Below are 21562 nucleotides of genomic sequence, written 5' to 3' on the forward strand. Positions count from 1 at the left end.
AAACATTAAGGGGATCGGTGGCGGACATTTATTTTAGCCAAAACATCCAATTTTTATTCCATCATACTGATCGATGTTGTAATGCTATAATACTTTTTAAAACTGATTTGAATTTGTTATTATGTCAACTTGAGATCGGCCAGTCTATTTTCCCCAATTTCACCCCCCTAACAACTAAAAATTTAGTTTGAATATTTTGAAATTTCGGCATTTTCAAACGTTGATTATTCGGAATATAAATCAGAAATCTTAAAATATGAACTGACCGATCTCAAATAGACATTATAACGAATTCAGATTAGTTTTCAAAAATGTTATAGCATTATTGGATCGATCGGTAGGATGGATCAAAAATACATAGTTTTAGTAAAAATAACACACATTCTGGATCGTTCATGCGCGCGACAGTGCGGCGGTGACTTGTGCTTGCGCATGCCGCGTGCGGAAGAGTTCTTCCGCCACTACCGTTCCATCACTTATATCGCATGCCGCCGTCTGCGATAGATTATAAATCATAATTATACTATTCTAGGTATTACTACGATATAATTATAAAATGTATAATAAGATATCTTGCGGATATTGATAATTTGGTATGAATGAAAATATAATATAATAATATAACATGAAAATATGAAATATTGTTCATTTGAGCTTCGCCTCACGTCATTATTGCACTTGGATTTGGTACATGTATTTTTTTGCTAGTGGAAAATAGTAAGATTTTTACGCACTTTTTCACTTAGATTTTGTTTTTATAAAACGTGATTTATTTTATTTATAATAATTTGGTAAAATGGGAAATAAAAAACAAAAACTATCCAAAGTGAAAAAAAATAGAGGAAATGTTTCATCACTTTTAAATTGGCAAACTCATCGCATACAAAAAACAGTAAGTGAATATACTTACTAACTTACTACTATATGTTTGTTTCATTACCAACTTTATTTTTTATTTTTGTTTAAATTATTTCGTAGGATAACACCGATAGTTTGACTATTCCAATTGAAGGTCAAAATAACGAGTATGTAGAACAAAGTAGTATTGAATTGTTCGTAACATATTTTATTTATTTTTTTTACATTTACACGTTTTGGGCTACTAATACAATTTTTTTTTTATTATTTAGAATAAATACCGATGATATAGAAATAGGTTGCAATATATTATCTCCGTCGACATCAAATATTAATCACAATATACTTGATTCGAAGTATAAATTGCTTGTGACAAATACAAATGAAAATAAACAAGTACAGTAAGTAAATAATCTTTATACCGAAGATGAAAATTTGTTTCTTACATAATATTAGGTCTAGGTTGTCCCCGTGCAATATTGTATATTAGACAAATAATTTTAATAATTTTATTTAGATGTTAAAAAAATCCAATAAAAAAATTTATTTTATAACATGAGATACCTCTTTACTAGTATAAATTACTAATTAGGTAACGATTTCATATTTTTTTTTTACATTTGTAAAAGTTTTGTTTTTTGTTTTGTTTTTGTAAGGTACAATTGTGAAGGTCGAAGATTTGTAGACATTAAACACTTCTTCAATTCTTTAAAAAATATTAAACACGAACCTTTTAGTTGTACATTTCAAAATTTAAATTTAATAAATGAAAGAAAAAATGGTTTTTTTTCGGAATTTATATTTAAATGTGCTTTATGCAATAAAATTGACATTATATCTAACGAGCCTAAGACAACTGACATTTCGTTATCTATTAACACGGCTATTGTAATGGCAACCATAAACTCAGGACAAGGATTTGCTCAATTAGATACCATGGCAGCTTTTTTAAATATGCCAAGTATGTCAAATATGACTTACCAAAAGCTTCACTTAGATGTATCAAATCACACCAATGATACGGCTATAGAAGCAATGATACTAGCGGGAAATGAGGAAGCTGAAATTGCTAAAAAAGAAGGTAATGTAAATGAAAATGGGGTACCACTTATAACTGTGATTGCCGACGGTGCTTGGTCGAAAAGATCATACAAAAGTGGTTATAATGCACTGTCTGGTGTAGTAAGTATTTTATTTTGTATATTTATTTTATTTTTTCGCTATCACTATTGTATTTTTTACTATCACAACAGGCGTCAATTATAGGTTATAATACAAAGAAAGTACTATATATGGGGGTGCGTAATAAATATTGTTCGATCTGTGATAAAGCAAAATTAAACGGAAAACCGCTTCAGCTCACGTGTGCTTCAAAAATTGGGATGGTACTTCCACAGCAATGGAAGCTGATATTATTGTGGAAGGATTTCGGCAAAGCATTCCAATGCATAATATTATATATAATAAGCTTATAGGAGATGGTGACTCAAGTGTAACTAAAAAATTATTTCTGGCTAAACCATATGGACGCGATATTTTTGTTAAAAAAATTGAATGTATGAATCACATTCTCAGAAATTATCTGAATCGAATCGTTGATTTGTCCGTCCATCGAAAAAGTTCTTCTGGAACAATTGTACCTGGATTTCTTAGGAAAGTTTTAAAAGATAAACGACTAAAATTACGGTATGTGTATATGCATAATTCATATGTAAATTATATAATATTAATACTGTAAGCCTGCAATTTAGATTGGTTTGTTAAAAATTATTAGAAAATAATCATAAATATATATATTTTAAAATAGGTGTGCAATAACCAAGGCAATAGTTTTTCGAAAAAATATGACGTTGCATCATAATGAAAAAGTTGAACTTTTAAAACAAGATATATTGAACAGCCCATACCATGTATTCGGAGATCATTCTAATTGTGCCAAGTATAAAAATTTTAAATGATTATTTTTTTTTACCTGCAATCGTTTAAAATTATGTATTTATATTTTATATAGTTACTTTTGTAATGGTCCTAAAGAAAGTGAGGTAAATTTAGTCCCTCAAATGGAAAATTGTGGACTGTTCAAAGATATTTTAGGAGCTAGAAATATTGTCGCTCATCATGCTCAAAGCCTAATATACAACGTAAACAATAATGCAGTTGAAGGCTTTAATAGTATTGTTGCCAAGTATGTAGGTGGAAAAAGAGTCAATTTTTCTTCTAGAGGTAAGTAATAACAGATACTTATAAAACTAAAAATTATATTTTCGTATTATATGTTTGACATATTATGTATAACTAACACTTTTTAGGCTCATATAGTGCACGATGTAATACAGCGGTAACATCGTATAATTGTGGACCAAAATATATTAGTAATTTACATAAACAAATTACGAATACTAGCCCTGGATTATTTACAAAACAATATATAAAAAGAGCAGAAAGATCAAAATTAAAACTAAAATGTAGACGTTTAAATTTCGAAAGGTATTATATAATAATTTAAATTTGGTTATATTAAACATATGGGGAGGCTAAATCTATATATAACTAGTTCTTATATAGCTTATATTATATAGGTAATCTTAGTCTTAGATTTGTAAATTGTTATATTATAAACCTAATAATATAATATGCTTAAAAACAAATAATATAATATATTATATATTCAACTAATTTTTTTTTCAATTATAAATTATAAGAACGTTTCCAAAGAGAACAAAAATTATTGACGGACCAGATGAAAATTATGGAGCTGTAAATGAATTAGAGTGTATAATAACTGATATGCCACATGACAAATATTTAAAAGAGAAAAAAATATTTTTAAATAATTTAAAGCTAACTATAAAAGAAACAGAAGAAGTGGAAAGAAAAACTGTAGGACAGCAAAATAATAATGAATGGCAAAAGTATAGGAAATCACGTCTCACAGCTTCAAATTTTGGCAAAGTGTGTAAGCTTAGAGCAAGCACTTCTCGGGCAAACACCGTCAAAAACATACTCTATGATATTTTCCAAGGAAACTCTGCAACTCGGTTTGTATTATAGTAATCAAGCATACTGCATAAGTACACTAAAATCTAAATAGTTAAATGTTATTTTATTCATACTATAGGTACGGCATTGAAAATGAACCAATGGCCAGAAGAGATTTTGAAAAAAAATTTAATGTTAAAATTGAACCAGCAGGGTTATTTATACACACAAAATTTAATTATTTAGCCGCAAGCCCTGATGGACTAATAGGCAAAGATGCAATAATCGAAATTAAGTGTCCTCAAAGTATAAAGGAGTATTCACCGGAAGAAGCTGTAAATAACAAAAAATTAAAATATATGATTTATAATAATGAAAAACTAATATTAAAAAAAAATAATTGTTACTATTTCCAAGTACAAGGACAACTTAATATTACAAAACGAAAATGGTGCTATTTTGTAGTGTGGACGCCCAAAGGTAACTTATACTTTTTACTTCATTTTTTATTTCAAATCAATATAATCTAATATTTTATATTTTTTTATAGGTTTTGTAGTTGATAAAATATTAAGAGACGAGGAATTTTGGAAAAATAATATTGAACCACAGTGCACAACATTTTATATGGAATCTTTAGTCCCAGAAATTATAGACTCGAGATTTGATCGAGGATTACCTATAAGATCTGGTTTACCGGAACCATAATATTTGTATATATATTTTTTAATATATTCTCTAAATTAATACATACAACGTGTATTATTATAATATATAATCCTTTATATCTACCTAAAATAAATATAACTCTTGTTTTTATAACAAATACATTTTTAAATTATTAAAAATTAAATTGTGAAGATTTTTGCAGTAAAGCTAAAAAGACGTGTGTAGAGTGGACATCGAACAATAATAATATAGAATGTAGAAGACAGCGTATGCGGGTATTTACGTAATTATTATAGCCGTGTATTACTATACAGTGTTGTTATAGTTATTTGACAATTAGCAGATGAGATGTAGAGTGGGTAGTACCTGGTGTAGGGCAGAGACCCGTACACATACTAATAATCATTTACTACGCAAACAGTCACAAATGATTCACGCACGCACTTTAAATATTGCCTATATCTAACTCCTTAAATATACACCATCACCGATCCCCTTAACATTTAATAAATAGTTACTTAATAAATCTTTAATTTTAATAATTAAACACAAAATCTACTATGTTTATTGTTAGTATTTTATACATGGGTAATATCAAATATTCTATATGAGTAAATACTACAAGACTAGTGTTTCGCCAACGCCGGACTTACCTTTGTTTTGGCTTGTGGACGGCGATGACTAGGGTTCTGACTATGACGAGGAGAGGGTAGGGTTAATAAATAAGATAAAACAACGATATATATAAGTCTTACAAATAATATTTCATATAAACAACATATTACTAACGGGCAAAGACAATCCGTCTTGATTATACTAACACATAATAATAATATAATAAAAAGAAACGGTACCGTAAAAGGAACAAGGAGAAAACTGGACCACTTCTTATGTTGATCAGGAACTGGACCGGAACTGGTGAATAATGAAAAATGTGCATCTGCAAGTGACCGGAGCCGGAACTGGTCACGGGATCACTCTCCGTGCCGAAACTGGCCACGGAAGATAACAGACAAAACCGGAGTAATAGAAGGAAAAAAACGTGCTTCTCCTCAGCTTTACAACAACATAACGTAACTTTCGTAAATAATAAATAAAACACATCCGACGCGAGCTAGCGCAAGACAAAGACAATGAACGGCGGCCATATTATTGTTTTTTTTTCTAACGTCGCGCATTATTGCCGGACGCCACACGTTCCAGCTGAACGGGCGGCGCTGCTTTCTCGACCAAGGGGACTGTGACATGTATGCCAACTTGCATAAACATACTCATTACTCCCCCCTTGGGAGACGTAGTCTCACAAAACTGGAACTTGTACTTCTTGGCCTTGATGTAGATGGCTGGTATTGAAGGAAAAGGAAACGGATAAAATTAAGGATTCGCTAGTTACATTATTTTTTTTTTCAACTTTAACATCATATAAAATCTCTTCAATACAAAATAAAACGTCCTAACATACATATCAGATACCTACAGTCGATATAATACAATATAATACAAAATAAAAAATATAATAATATAATAATAATAATAATGGCATAATGACAATATAATAATAATGATGAAATCCCCTCACCCAATCAGACCGAGTCACCGACGCCCATACATCGGTAACATAGCGAGTAGCAACAACAGTCCGAAACGTTGGGTTCGGGGACACACAGGAGTGGCTGACCTATCAGAAAATGGCCTGGGGTTAAACTTTCCAGGTCTCCTGGATTAGGTGACAACGGTGTCAGTGGCCTTGAATTTAAGACCGATTCGATGCGACAGATCACAGTGACGAGCTCCTCGTATGTTAAAGTATGGACCCCAACGACCCGTATTAATAACCTCTTCATAGATTTTACCGCAGCTTCCCAAATGCCCCCGAAGTGTGGCGCACTGGGGGGGTTGAAATGCCAACTGCATGGGAGGTGCGGGCTCAAGTGATCCTGGGTTTTCGCCTCCGAGAAAAACTTACGGAGTTGTTTTGACGCGCCTACGAAATTCGTACCGCAATCTGAATAGATATCTGTCGGTAGGCCGCGTCGTGCAACGAATCTATCTAATGCGGCCAGAAAGGCAGGGGTTGAGAGATCCGTGACGACTTCCAGGTGAACAGCCTTCACCATCATACAAATAAAGACAGAGATATAGACTTTGTATTCTCGGGCTTTACGGAGTTTAAGTTCACGCATAGTCAAAGGGCCGGCAAAATCTATCCCTACTTTTGAAAAGGGTCGGCATAGTATGACACGAGAGGGCGGTAAATCAGACATCACCGGTTGAGGGTTAACAGCTGCTAACCGAACACAGGTAACACACCTCTTCAATTCGTTTCCAACTACTCTTCGAATTGACAGGATCCAAAACTGTTTCGAAACGAGAGAAACAACTAAGCGTGTTCCTGAATGACAAGAGAAAATATGCCAATGACGTACCAGTAACATGGAGAGATACGATGTTTTTGCTAACAAAATCGGATGTTTCTGACGAATCGACATTTGAGAATTAAGCAGCCGTCCACCTACACGTATTATTCCAGCTGAATCAAGATACGGTGACAATCGAGCTAACTGTTTTGAGGAAACCTGGGACTTACGAGAGAGCTCACGATACAACAAATTAAAATGAACGAGCTGAGAATGTCTAACGACTACCGTTAAGGCTTCATTCAATTCAATGAACGTCAAAGTCCCAAGAGATGCCGGTTTCTTTTTACACAAGGCCACAAAACGTCTTACCCAGACTACTACCCGGAGCATGTGTTGATAGGAGGAAAACCGATTAAACCATTCGTGGTTTTGGTCAGAGCTAACCAATAACGAAGTTATTTTAATCTCTGGAAGTTTTTCAACAGGAACCCGCGGTAGATCCGATGGCCAACTATCAGCACTATTAGAAAGAAAACTAGGACCATTCCAAAATAATTCGTGATATCTCAGTTCTGGTGGTTTCAAACCGCGGGACGCGCAATCCGCAGGGTTTTCTTCAGACGATACATGCAACCATTTGCAATCGGGCAATAACTGGTTGATTTTATTAATTCTGTTCGAAACAAAAATTTTATAGGAAACCTGAGGAGTGGTGAGCCACGATAAAACGATGGACGAATCTGTCCATGCATACCAATCTGAAATCGTTAACTGAGCCGATAACGTTTCTCGAACTCGAGCCATCCAACGTGCCAGAAGACCCGCTCCACACAGTTCTAACCTAGGAACTGTCATGTCATGAAGTGGCGCTAACTTGGTTTTGGACCCTAAGAATCGAATTTTTATCTGACCGACCGGAAGAACAATGCGCAGATAAATAAGAGCGGCATATCCACGCACCGAAGCATCACAAAACCCACATAGATTATAAGTGGATCCCGACTGAGTTTCTACAAAACGAGGGACGCGAGAGGGTAAATCCGACACGAACTGTGACCATATTTCCTCAATCTCAAGTGGTAGTCGATCATCCCAAGCTACCCCTGATGACCATATTAGCTGCATTATGTGTTTTGCAAACAACAAGACTGGCGACAAAAACCCTAAAGGATCATAAATCCTAGCGATAACCGAAAGCACACCACGTTTTATGTGAACAAACTTTATAGAACTAAAATCATAACCTAATGAATCTTCTTCTGAATTCCAATTCAGACCTAAAACCCGGATAACAGTACTTTTATCGTCGAAGGACAGTGTGCCTGAGGCGCAATCCTCTTCTGGAATCCCTTCAAGAAATTCTGGAGTACTAGAAGACCATTTTTTCAGCTCAAACCCATGATTTTCCAGTGTCTTGACGGGATTATGTTTTAGCTCACGAGCTTCGTCTAATGTAGCTGCGTCAGTACAGATATCGTCCATATATGTTTGGAGCCGGAGAGCTTTCTGAACTGAAGGGGACTGTGTACCATAACGATCAGCGATGTCGTGTAATACTCTTAGAGCTAAGAAAGGAGCGCTGTTGACACCATACGTGACGGTATTAAGCTCATACTCTTTAAGAACATCCGTTGGAGTAGCTCTCCACAGGATATGTTGGTAACCGCGATAATCTACATTCACCTTAATTTGTCTGTATATCTTACAGATATCTGTTGAGAAGGCGAAGCTATATAACCGAAAACCGAGTAACACATCTACTATATCTCGTTGAAGCTTTGGACCTATATATAAGGTGTCATTTAGAGATTGACCTGATGCGCTACGAGCTGACGCATCAAATACCACCCGTAACTTTGATTTCCCAATTTCCTGTTTCCAAACGGCATGATGTGGGATAATATACTGGCCAGATTTTTCCGCAACAGCCATGTGCCCTAACGTCTCATATTCCTTCATAAAACTACGATAGGCCACCCCTAAATTCTCATTCTGCTTCAATTTTCGCTCTAAGTATTCGAAGCGTTGGACCGCAATTCTGTGCGTACCTTCGAACGTGGGATCCAGCTGATCCCGTCTGAACGGCAATGGAACGCTGTATCGACCCTCTTCATCGATAGTGGACTCCTCTGTAAATCTTTCTTCGCAGTATCCTTCGTCAGTAAATTGTAAAAATGCCTCTTCCGGCTCTTCTACCTTCCAAAACCGTTCCATCAAAGATTCCATTGAATCCGAAAGAGTTACTAACATACAATGTGCATTCGAGTTCCCCGCTTGGGAGACAGGACCGATTAACACCCATCCAAATACCGAGCTGTATACGGATTGGAGTTCGTGACCTAATGGCTGCTGTTCACCAATCCACACCTGTGGAAAGACGTCTGCGCCCAATAAAAGTTCAACCGGAGCTGGTGTATCAAACTGAGGATCTGCGAGCTGCAGATGGGAACAGCTTTCCCTGATGCCGGTAACTAATTGGCGATTCGGCATATCTGATGTGATGGCGGGTAGCACCCACGCCTTCATTGTTATGACCGGAGCGGTGTCATGATGCAGACGAACAGCTAAGTCCACAGTTCCTAGTACATCTGGAACACTTTGACCAGAGAGCCCTGTCACTGAGGCAGTCCATCTTGACCGCCTGAGACCTAACCGGTCTGAACATTTTGCCGTAATGACGCTAATCTGCGACCCTGAATCCAGAATTGCCCTAACAGGTTGGATGCCTCCTCCAGAATCCTTGATAAGTACGACTGCTGTACCGAGCAATACAGATGTAGGTAAATGTGAACCGAACAGTACCGCGGATGATTGTTCAACTGCCTTATCTTGATTCTGCTGGAAATCTCTATGAAGCAGCTGATGGTGACGTCGTTTGTATTTTGAACAGACTTCCTGGCATTTGTTCGACCAATGTAGGTTGCTAAAACATGACATGCACAACCTATGCTTTGAGACAACCTCATATCTACCATCCACTGACAGTTCTTTGAAGACGGGACAATTGCTCAGGTGATGCGACCCATTACAATCCGGACACTTATTAATTTTAGCAGGTGGGGCGCCCGTAGACTTAACAACCGTTAACGATGTAGCTGTCGTTGGCTTTTGTGGCCGCTTCTTTTGTGATTTCGAAGGTGTGACCTTCGAATCGGTTGAAGAAGAGGTCCCTCCTGCTAACTCAAGTAACTGGATCCGGCTCTTGACGAATTTAAATAACTCCTGTACTTTTGGGTATTCATCCTGAATGGTAGTTTCGAATAACCGACGTGATAAAACTGGAAGAGAGCGAAAGGCTACCGAAAATAGCAAAAAATCTCCTAAGTCAGGAATTTCAAGTGAATCGAGGATTGCGATATTTTCGTCGAATACATTGAGGAATTTATTTAAAGACGCAACAGACTCTTGTTGAATTATCGGAGCAGATAATATTGACTCTATTAGCAAAGACGCCAATCGACGAGGTTGATCGTATCGTTGCACCAGAGCAGCCCAAGCGATCGAATACGTGTCATTTGAAACTGTTATGCCTTTTACTACATCAGAGGCCTCCAACTCTAGACAACTTAACAAATAATAAAATTTTTCAATATTTGAAATGTTGGATCGACTGTCTACTAGAGCCATAAAACGATCACGAAACACTGGCCAATCTGCCAATTCCCCTTCAAAACGAGGTAAGGGAATTTCTGGTAGTCGTACTGAATGAGACGACTGAACAAAAAGGGTTACTAAAGACTGCCCCTCTGATGACTTCGATGGGCCGTCTGAACTGCCAGCTGCTTCAGACCCCATCGCACACCTGGGAGCTTCAGGTGGTGACTCGGTTTTATTTGAACTCGACGAGAAACGATTGGCCATAGCTTTGGCCGAAACTAACAGGTCATTTGTCTCTATCTCTGTCGAACTAGAAAATTGTTCCTCTTCGCCTAAATAGATTAATGCGTCCAAAACTGCATCGTTCTCGATTACGAATTTCCCCCACAAATCTGTGAGATTATTGACAGCTATTAGAAACTTCTGTCGGGCAATCAGATCTGATTCACCAGACACTCCTAAATCAAAGACCGATTTAATACGATCAACTACCGTTGCGCGTTTAGCTAACGCATGTCTTTTGGTTCGCTTCGCACGGTCTTCATCCATTGCGAAATAAATAAAATATTACAAAAAAATAATAATAAAAATAATAAATAATCTAAAGCGATTATAAAATTTTGAGAACCTAATAAAATAACAAATGACTAGCAGCCTTTCAAAATAACAACGAGTAATATAACAACCACTAAATACTACGAACGATTACCGCAAATAAAACCAAGTAAATAAAATAGTAAAGGTTGATATGAACGTATCACTACAATAAATAAATAACTAGGAGGAACTTTAACATACGAGAAACTCGACCGAATCCAATCAATCGAATGCTAATACCACGGCTGATAATTAATAATAATAAATACACTTTATTTAGTAACGTGTAGCGATCGCACCACCAATCACAACACACGTGCGCGCAGTATAAGGCAATATTAAAAAATAAACAAAAGGTAAATATAATAAAAAAACCCAACACAACTCTAATGTTGCAAATAAATAATTATCAACGCAAATAAATTATATAAAATAATATTATTACTATAATTAATATTAATATACACATAATATTATATTAAACGGAACAAAGTAATACACGCTACCGGTGCGGCACTGCAGCGTACTACGTAATAATAATAATTTACGTAATAATTACGCGATAATATTACGCGCTACGTCGCGACAACAACTTTGTACACGAATTCAACTAAATACCGTCAGCTAATACCGTCTTCTTCCCCTTGGGAGATGTACAGCCTTTCTCTACGTCAGCAGACAGTTTTGTCTACGGGATGGAAGGTTTCGAGGCAGCGGATTTTCGGGCACTTGCCTCAATGCCACATCAACCGGGAGGGTCCTCCGAGGATCCTACCCACTCCGGGGGGACAAACACGAATGGGGCCCCCAAAGGTGGCGGACCTGGAGAGACCAAACAAGAAGGCTCGAAGCAGGGCACTCCCAACCCACGGCAGCGACGACCGTTCCAACTGTATCTTCTTCGGATCCCAGTGCGACCAGTGTTGCGAGTGCAGCAGAGCCTGGCACTTCAGGTACGGCTGTAACCAATTCGCATACTCCGATTATTCCGACGTCATCGACAGGAGTAGCACCCAGTACGCCAGGGACGGCGACGGCGAAGGTAGATGTGGATCCCAAACAGAAGCCGAAACTCGGGTCGGACAAGAAAGCTGCCGATGCAAATCCCGATCACAGGGCAGCGCCCTCGGCAACATAGATATCACCGTCGACTGGCAGGATGTACCAAAACTCCTCAAGGACAAGCAGTGGTCATACCACTCATTTCTTACCAAGCAAAGAGCGACTGTCCAACGCATAAGAGCTGAGGGGAAGGCATCATGCGGCTGTAATAATAAGGCATTCGGTGGCCAATACACCCCCTTTACTTACGAACTCCGCAGGTTCAGGAATAAGAAGCACAGACTGTGCGGTGGATGCTCATTAGGGAAAGGAGTGTTAGAAGACGGACTCCACATCCTGTGGCGGAGTAGTCTGCCAGCCGGTAGGAAATTTATAATGAAACAGTAATCCACGCTCTGCTACCAAATGTTTCGCCAACGCCGGACTTACCTTTGTTTTGGCTTGTGGACGGCGATGACTAGGGTTCTGACTATGACGAGGAGAGCTGAACGGGCGGCGCTGCTTTCTCGACCAAGGGGACTGTGACATGTATGCCAACTAGTATTAAGTAATATCTAATAAAGAATTATACATAATGTTATTTTATTTAATTATCTATGATTTTATATTATTATTTAGATGTCATTATGATAACACTCCTGAAATACACGACTATTTGTTTCTCTCCTCCAGGATAATTTACTACCAAGTTGAGGGTGAATGACCTGAATGATGGCTCCAATGTATTGCACGTTAAGGTATAGGGAATGCGCAGTCTATTTAAATTATGTCAATGGAGACAACACATGCGGGTTCTACGTCCTCTTAATGAAATGACAAAATAACTGAATATTGGCTATTATGCGTGCTCTTTCCCTGCTGGTTCATCTGAATGTTGCACCTGTAACATGTAGTATCTATCTATTGTTTTATATCTTAATAGGTACATTTCTTTTAAATTAGAATAAGTACATTTTAATTATTTTATATAGTATATATTTAAAAAAAAGTATATAATACAATTAGTAATTCCATTTAAAATTTAAAATCAAAAAATATAAGCAATAATTTTTAAATAATAAATTTACCTTCAGCAAATATAGGTTTACTTAAATTACAAATATCACTAATAATGATCATTATGTCATTGGCTAAATTGAGCACACTGGAATTTATTTTGAAAAAAATTAAAAGTTGATATACTGATTTATGCGTTCAATATGAATACTTGCAATATTTAGAGATAGGAGAGCTCCTTCTTTAGAAAATTGTTTTTACCCCTTAAAAACGGATGTCTTTTTAGGATAAAATTATACTTATTGCAGGTATCATCAATTTGAAACTCTTTATCGATCATTATTGCATCATATTTATTCATGAATTAAACGTTATTACTTTGATTAAATATAACATTGTCAGAAGCTCTTCCTCCATAGGCTTTACTTATAAAGGTGATGGTGCCTCTAGGGGATACTACTAACATCAATTTTATTATATTAAAGTATAGTTGGATAGTTATATAGAAGTAATAAGTATACACTTAAATGGCTCGTCATATACCATACAACTTAACACTTCCAAATACATAAAAACAATCATCAACCCATATGATCCGGATCAACTATATTCCAAGAGGTATATTATTGCAAAAACCATAGTACTCGAAAACAAATTTCCCGTAAAGTGTATTACCATAATATATATATATATATATATAACACCGGACAAACCTACCGGACGTCATGGCAGGAAAATATATGAATGAGTTGACCGCTGTGGAGCTACGTTACGAATGTAGCCAACGCGGGCTAACGGAAGGTGGCGCGAAAGACGCACTCGAAATCCGATTAGCACAACACTTTGCGGATATGGGTATACAGGCAAATTCCGTCCGGTTTCAGCCCATGGATACCACTGGGCTAACCGAACTCGACTCGGACGTAAGCCAGGCATATGACGCTGGGCAACCCGAGCCGAGCACGGGCGACCGTATACCCACCCAAGAACCGTTGGATAAATCACGCAACACACACACACTACCCCCATATACCACACAAAATGCCACGGGCCTCATACAGGTAGCCCAAGGTATAATACAAGAGGTGAGGCAGTCGACGGAAAGCGTGCCGCAAAGGCACAGCTTGGAAGCACGACTAACCATGCTCGAAGACTGCATGGCCCGTTTCGGCGAAGACCAACGCCGGATAGCGGAGACAATGCGTCACCTAGAGATGGGTATGTCGCGCCCGACACCGAAACCACAACTGGAGGTCCCCGCACCGACCCGCCCTCAACGCGCAACGTCATCGGTGCAACACCGGAACATACCGGAGTCGCCGCCGACCGATAACGCGCACCACCACACACACATACACGCAACGAACAGCACGGCTTACGGAGCGAGTGGTCCCGCGGCACGCAAATCACCGGTCGTGGGCGACCACCGCGCAGACCGCAACGTGCACTTCGATAACGCGTCGTATACACCCCACACCACCGCCCACCCACAAACCTATATGACACAATTATCACTGATACCGTATGACGAGGTACGCACAGTGAGATACTCGCTGCCGGAGTTCCACGGAACGACATCCGAGGACCCGGTACGGTTTATACATAAGGCCGAATCGACCTTGTATAAAACATATATAGATAGGACGGGCTGGACAAACATTATCGAACCTCAGCTAAAGGGTGCAGCCAGTACCTGGTGGAACACCGTCAGGATACTGGACTACACCTGGGACGAGTTCCGTGCGGAATTTTTACAAAAGTTCAACAACATGGACATTCAGTCCCGGCTGCAGACAGAGATAGTGTCCGTCCGACAATCACCAACACAGTCGCTTACGGAGTTTTTTACAACAAAAAACCAACTCACGCGCCGCATCAACAACGGGCAAGTCCCGGTGCTAGCTGAACCACAGCTAGTACATACGATAGTCGGATTAACGCACAGTGAATACCGTATGCATATACGACTGCAACGCCCCAACACATTTGCGGACCTCCGACAAATCGCGGCGATTATGGACACACCAGATCACCCGCCCACACAATCGTTAACGAAACCGGAACGCGACAAAGGCGGACAGTCACGCGCACCGGCGCCCACCACACACACCGCGAACACGGGACGGTACGGCCGGAAGGCCGCTACTGCGCGACCCGTGCCGGTACTGTGGAGGGCCGCACTGGAACAGTGACTGCCCCGCGAACGCCCCGGCTTCGGGAAACGCCAGGTGAGTCGGCGGACAGTTGTCCGCACCGCCGCCTCTAATACACACACACACACACGCCATCAACACCAGCCATCGGCATTATCGACGGGGATATAACCATCGAACGCGCATCGACACGCTCGGCGTTCTCACATATATCACCCGTCCACACACCTGAAATTTCTTCAAGTAGTAGGTCATCATCACCACACACCACGACCCTCACTACGAAATTTACACGTGCACCATTGGGATGTAAACGTAGCACAGAGGTAACCGAAACGGATGCCATGGTAATGGCGGTGCAAACCGCCACCAAGGACTCCGAAATCGCGGTTAAGAACCAGTTATCCCGCTACTACACACACCCGATGTCGAATAGTGTTAAACGAACATGCCCCGACAAAATTCCGACCCCAGCGGTCGAGCTCGAATTTAGGTCAGGCTTCGTAACAGCACTACTCGACTCACAAGCACAAAAATCATATGTAAGCCCGAACATTGCACACACACACATGGCACACCACAACACGGACAACCCACCCACGTACGAATGGCGGACGGACACACCACGGTAACAAGTGGTACCGCCACATTCGAAGCCAGAATAGGAGACCTTACGGTCACTTTCACCGCAGCCATTCTGGAAAATTTATACTGCGACATGCTCCTAGGACACGACTTCCTTGTAACCAACGAAGTCACCTGGGACTACACCACGAGCACTATACATTTAGGTTCACATACGAGAACAACGGCGTGCTGGAAGGGCCGGACCACCACCCACCGCCCTACATCAGACACCGATAATCTGCTAATACACGGCGACCCACACACACGCGCGAAAATCACCGACGTAATTCGCAACTATCCGGACGTTTTCAGCGGTAGACTAGGTCGCACCAGATTAATCGAACACGACATTCTCCTTAAAAACCAAACACCAATAGCGCTCAAACCATACCCCTATCCACACACGAAACAGGCCATAATAGACACATGATATGGGATATGGAACAACAGGGACTTGTAGAACAAAGCACCTCTCCGTGGGCCGCACCCGTCGTCTTAGCTAAAAAGAAAGACGGCTCAATGATGTCACTGAGTCCGACGCTTACCCGATGCCGGACCTCAATAATTTGATTCGTCAAATGCGAGGTGCCAAATTTTTCAGCATTTTGGACCTTAAGTCTGGATACTGGCAAGTACCACTTAACCAAAATGCTCGAAAATACACGGCATTCCGGACGAGTCGGGGTCTATATCAGTTTTGAGTACTACCCTTTGGCCTCAAAAACAGCCCCATGACCTTTGTACGACTAATGAACGAAGTTTTGAGGGGGTATGTGGACGACTTCGTATGTGTCTACCTTGACGACATAGTGGTGTTTTCGAACACCACGGACGAACACCAGTGCCACCTAGACAAAATTTTGGAACGTCTACATAGACACGGGCTGACATGCAACACCGAAAAATGCAGTTTCGGATCAACCGAAATCTTATTTCTCGGACACCTAGTCACCTCCGACGGCATAGATAAACAACCGGAGAAACTAGAATGCATCATGAACTTCCCCACACCCACCAAAATAAGGGACCTACGGAAATTCCTGGGCGTCTGCAACTGGTACAGCCAGTTTGTTGACTACTACGCGGACACCATAGCACCCCTAACGGATAGGCTCAAACAAGGGACTAAGTGGTCGTGGACCGAAACGGAACAGGCGGCATTTATTAAAATAAAACACGCACTGTACGATTCGCCAAAACTGTCGACACCAGATTACGGAAAACCGTTCTGCCTACAAGCCGATACTAGCGAAATAGGAGCAGGTGCCGTTCTTTTCCAACGGGGTGACAGACCTGAGGAAAGACGGATAATCGCCTACGTGAGCAAAAAGTTTAGTGATACGCAGACTAGGTACGCCGCGGTCGAACGCGAGTGCCTCGCGATAATCTGGGCGACCGACAAGTTTAGACCTTACTTAGAAGCCCGCCACTTTAACCTATTCACAGACAACTCCGCCCTAACATGGCTCCACCGAGCCAAAAACACCAACTCCAAGTTGACCAGGTGGGCACTACAGCTGGCCAACCTGGACTTCAAAACCACGCACGTGCCCGGCGTACAGAACGAAGCGCTGGACATGCTGTCCCGCAACCCAGCCCCAGGACCCCCCGTAGACGAGGATCACTTCGAGGAATGGCTAGTAGGAGTACCCACCACCCAAATCACCACAACTACTAGCACGCCGGCCGACAACCTGTTCGCCACTACGGATCCGGGCAACACCACCAGCGAGCCCACCATAACACACGCTACGCTCGTGACGTGGCAGGCCAATGACCCCGACACACGTGACATAGTGAACAACGGTACACCGGACACGCCGGCGCGCAATACCAGGCAAGCCGCGGAAAAAAAGAACAAATATGTTTTTACCGACGGCCTCCTGCGAATAAATTTGCGCGACCACACACCCGTCATTATACCACGACAAAAAATCCGGAACGTGATTTGGACATACCACGATCACGTCCTAGCAAACCACTTGGGCTGGAAAGAAACTTACAGGGCGATAAAACAACGCTTTTACTAGAAAGGTCAAAAGAACGACATCCGACTGTACGTCAAGTCATGTCACATATGCGCGTGCACCAAACCACTAAACGCGCGCGCAGATGACCGCCAGAACACCCCGCCACCCCTGGGAGGTAATCAGCATAGACCTCATGGGCCCCTACCCGCGCACGAGTAGGGGAAAACAATATTTACTGGTTGCCACGGATATGTTTAATAGGTGGACCGAGGCATGCCCCCTAGGGACAGCCACTACAAAAACAATAACCGAAACGCTCGAAAGAGAATTCTTTTCACGTTACGGATACCCCCGTGTGTGCCTAAGTGACAACGGCCCCCAGTTCGTAGCAAACGATATGCGCAACGCGATCGAACGGTGGGGAGCCGAGGGCTGGACAACTCCGGTATATCACCCAAGGGCCAACCTTGTCGAACGGCGCAACCAGGAAATAAAAAAAAGGTCTACGCGCTTTACTCACCAACGGTAACCATAACACATGGGACACCAAAATACCCCCTATATTATTTTCGATCAGGAATAGACGCAACGTCCACACAGGATACCCCCCTCGGTACTCGTCCTCGGCAGAGAGGGCAAACGACCGGGTGATTGGGCACTGAGTAGGACAACTGCCGACCCGATTGAACACATAAATAGGGAGAGGGAAAAGCGTGAGAAAGACGTACTGGACATACCACCGATAACAGGTGGCCAGACGCAACCCACATTCAAAACAGGTGACGTCGTTTACTACAAAGCGCACGACAAATTTCACGCCGGTTTCGCACTAAAATGGTGGGGACCGGTAAGACTACACAAACGCGTAGGAAAAGGTGTATTCCTCACGGACCAACAACCACCGCGCAAAATTCACGTGTTATGTCTTAAACGCGCGCCAACCACAACACACCCACACTCCAACACCACCACAAACAGATAACGGCAGGTAACGCTAATTATTGGTTATTTTATTTTGTTTTCATCACCCGCAAACAGTCAACAACAGCACCGAAAAAATGAAGCCGCAGTCTACAACCACCACCCCCCTACAACAAGCCGCGGAACTGCTGGAACGCACCCAGCAGTTACTGCAGGTAGCTAACGCGGAGGCAGCCGCCCACGCGACTACGGCAGCACGGGTGCGCCGGATGTCCACGGCAGAGCTACGCCGGGACCCGGTACTGTGGGCAGCCTACACCCGCGGGTGGGACGACCACACGTCGGTCTTCCGCAAGGCGACCAACGTGGGTCCGACACCCGCGGCGACTGACAGGTCCCGGAGCCCAATACGGCACGTACAGCCGGCTGGCACACTGCGACCGCCCCCGGTGCCGCAGTCCGCACGGCTGATCCGCCCACCCCCCCCCCCCCCAAACCACTCATGGCAGCACCGGTCCCACGACCGAGAACGTCAGTGCTACCGCCCGCGTCAAAAAAAAGCGGAAGCAAAGACCACGACGCCGAAAACCACACCGCCGAAAACCACAACGCCGAAAACAACCACAACGCCGAAAACATCGCGGCAGCGCCGAAGCACTGCACGAAGGCGGCAATTCTGGGAAACGAGGAAGACCACCGACCCCACCACCTCCCAGCAATTCCGCCTGGAGAAACCGGCGCCCCCAACCCCACCACCGGCAACACATCCACGGTCACTGGAGGCGACCGACACACCTGTCCCCGAGGCCAAGGCACCGGAGGTAGCAATGCCTACCGGACAAACCAAGGCCACGGAGCAGCCAGCCATCGACTCCCCAAAACCGATCGATATAGAAATATCGCCGGATGAGGAGGCGGAGCTGCTGTGCGACATGGATGTCGGTCCACCAGACGACGTGGACATGGAAACCGTGTTCCAAAACATAAACCCCGCCCCCACGACACCACCACAGCATGGCTAGACAGGCCGGAGTGAGACCGCTGCACCCAGCCGAAATACCCCTCTTCCGGAATCTATCTACGCCAGCCACCCAAACACCCACACTGCCACCGGAAGCGGTCGGACAACCGCCGTCACTGGTGGTTTGGGGGGGAGGAGTATGACGCGGCCCCGCGCGAAGACCGTTTGAATTCAAACGGCATTTGCGCGGATAGCCTCGCCGTGGGCCCTCTCTCAACCACAAGTTGACGACGCGCGACGATCCACGTCGGAACGTCGGACCCGACGTGACCGCGAACCGGCCCTAGACTAATTAGTCATCTCCACCGCACCGTATGCGACACATCTCCTTTCGCCGTACCGTGCCCACCACATCATATACTATTTTCTTTTTTAACCCACTTTGGTGTTTTTTTTGTTTTTCTCATACCTCCTAAGAGGCGAATAAAACCACTCTTTGATACCCCAAAAAGACTTGTGTTGTTATTTCTTTTTCTCCCGTGCTCCCCGAGCAACATCCTTTCTCCCCCCCAAAGTGTGCCATTCAACAACTATCCGACGCTACCTCACCATCACATCGTGACAACCGCAGGTACGCGTCAACTGGTACTCAATAATTATGGATTAGTTAAAATGAAAAAAAATAAATACTTAAAAAATAAATCTTTTTATTTTGTGCATCCTAGGTCAGTTGAATCAAATTCAAGTTTTAAATAACTACCACAATTATTCAATGTATCCTTCATATTTTTCCTAATATATTTGTGATGAAAATAACTGTGGTTCCATACAAATATTATTACATTTCCTATGTGAGTATATTGCATTGTATGAAAATGTATTACATGTTTTAATAGCATAAGTTCCTGTCATAATATTAAATGATTTTTCAGTTTCTTCTACATTTGATGATACTAAACAATTTTGAAATGCTTTGTATAATACTTTTCTATCGTCCTTAAAATATCATGTTTTTTTTTCAAAAAGCCAACGCCATACTGATTGACAAATATAGAAACAACATAATAATGATTTTTACAATGGCCAAACATACTTAAGAGCTTGTCTTTCAGCTTCACTATCATCGGTCATGAACTGTTTAGGATATCCTTGGGAAAAAAATGCGAATGGTACACTCTTTCAATAATGTAAAAGGCTGCAATATAATCTTCAGTTGACTGTCCTTTAGTGATCTTAAGAGCTAATTATTTCCCGTTGTCTCTATTGTAATATCAATTTTTTCCGGAAAATTTGTATTTTTTGACTTTCCTTTTAAATTTTCTTTAACATTTTTTTTTTTTTGGAATGTACTATAATGACATACAAATACTTTCCTACATAGAAATAAATATACATATAATAATATATTTTTCAGTAAAATAGTTTTGATTATTATTATTTCTTAATAACCAATATTAAATAAATACAGAAACGATATTTATTAATATAAAATTAAAATTGTTTACCAACCGACAAACATATCTAGTAGACTTTTTTGAAGAAAAAATGCACCAACTAGTCTTTGTTTTCATACTGTGTGTGATGACGACAACGCACTCCACACACCTGCACGCTGCGAGGATTTCATCGGGACAGAGAGCGCCTGGTCCAAATGATTGGCATTTTTGAACTTATTCCCACGCATGCTTGAGTCCTAATCTGACCTAACCGAACCGATGCGATATTGTAGGGGACTTTGTGGAAACCGTAATAAGGCTGTAAAGTTTAATTTATAATAGACGATGGTCGATTGCGACCCGCCAGCTGAAGTAA

The 21562-nt window shown here is 41.4% G+C and overlaps 4 protein-coding genes across 4 annotated transcripts; 3 read left to right on the plus strand and 1 right to left on the minus strand.

The window, feature by feature from the left end:
• The first annotated feature begins 653 nt into the window (after positions 1 to 653).
• Positions 654 to 1281, plus strand: LOC132923674 (uncharacterized). Its single transcript, XM_060987597.1, has 3 exons — positions 654 to 892; positions 979 to 1052; positions 1131 to 1281. Exons 1-3 carry the CDS (start codon positions 797 to 799, stop codon positions 1261 to 1263), a joined length of 303 nt encoding a protein of 100 aa, XP_060843580.1. The 5' UTR covers positions 654 to 796; the 3' UTR covers positions 1264 to 1281.
• A 934-nt stretch (positions 1282 to 2215) lies between these two features.
• LOC132926482 (uncharacterized) lies at positions 2216 to 4623 on the plus strand. Its single transcript, XM_060990849.1, has 7 exons — positions 2216 to 2544; positions 2666 to 2797; positions 2870 to 3081; positions 3168 to 3345; positions 3561 to 3896; positions 3977 to 4317; positions 4388 to 4623. Exons 1-7 carry the CDS (start codon positions 2258 to 2260, stop codon positions 4543 to 4545), a joined length of 1644 nt encoding a protein of 547 aa, XP_060846832.1. The 5' UTR covers positions 2216 to 2257; the 3' UTR covers positions 4546 to 4623.
• Positions 4624 to 6089: 1466 nt separating this feature from the next.
• Positions 6090 to 11012, minus strand: LOC132925285 (uncharacterized). Its single transcript, XM_060989693.1, has one exon. The coding sequence runs from the start codon at positions 11010 to 11012 to the stop codon at positions 6090 to 6092; it is 4923 nt and encodes a 1640-aa protein (XP_060845676.1).
• Positions 11013 to 18061: 7049 nt separating this feature from the next.
• LOC132925287 (uncharacterized) lies at positions 18062 to 18850 on the plus strand. The gene is made up of 2 exons (XM_060989694.1): positions 18062 to 18393; positions 18469 to 18850. Exons 1-2 carry the CDS (start codon positions 18062 to 18064, stop codon positions 18848 to 18850), a joined length of 714 nt encoding a protein of 237 aa, XP_060845677.1.
• Positions 18851 to 21562: the final 2712 nt, after the last annotated feature.

Source organism: Rhopalosiphum padi, chromosome 3, assembly GCF_020882245.1.
Source record: "Rhopalosiphum padi isolate XX-2018 chromosome 3, ASM2088224v1, whole genome shotgun sequence".
NCBI lineage: Eukaryota > Metazoa > Arthropoda > Insecta > Hemiptera > Aphididae > Rhopalosiphum > Rhopalosiphum padi.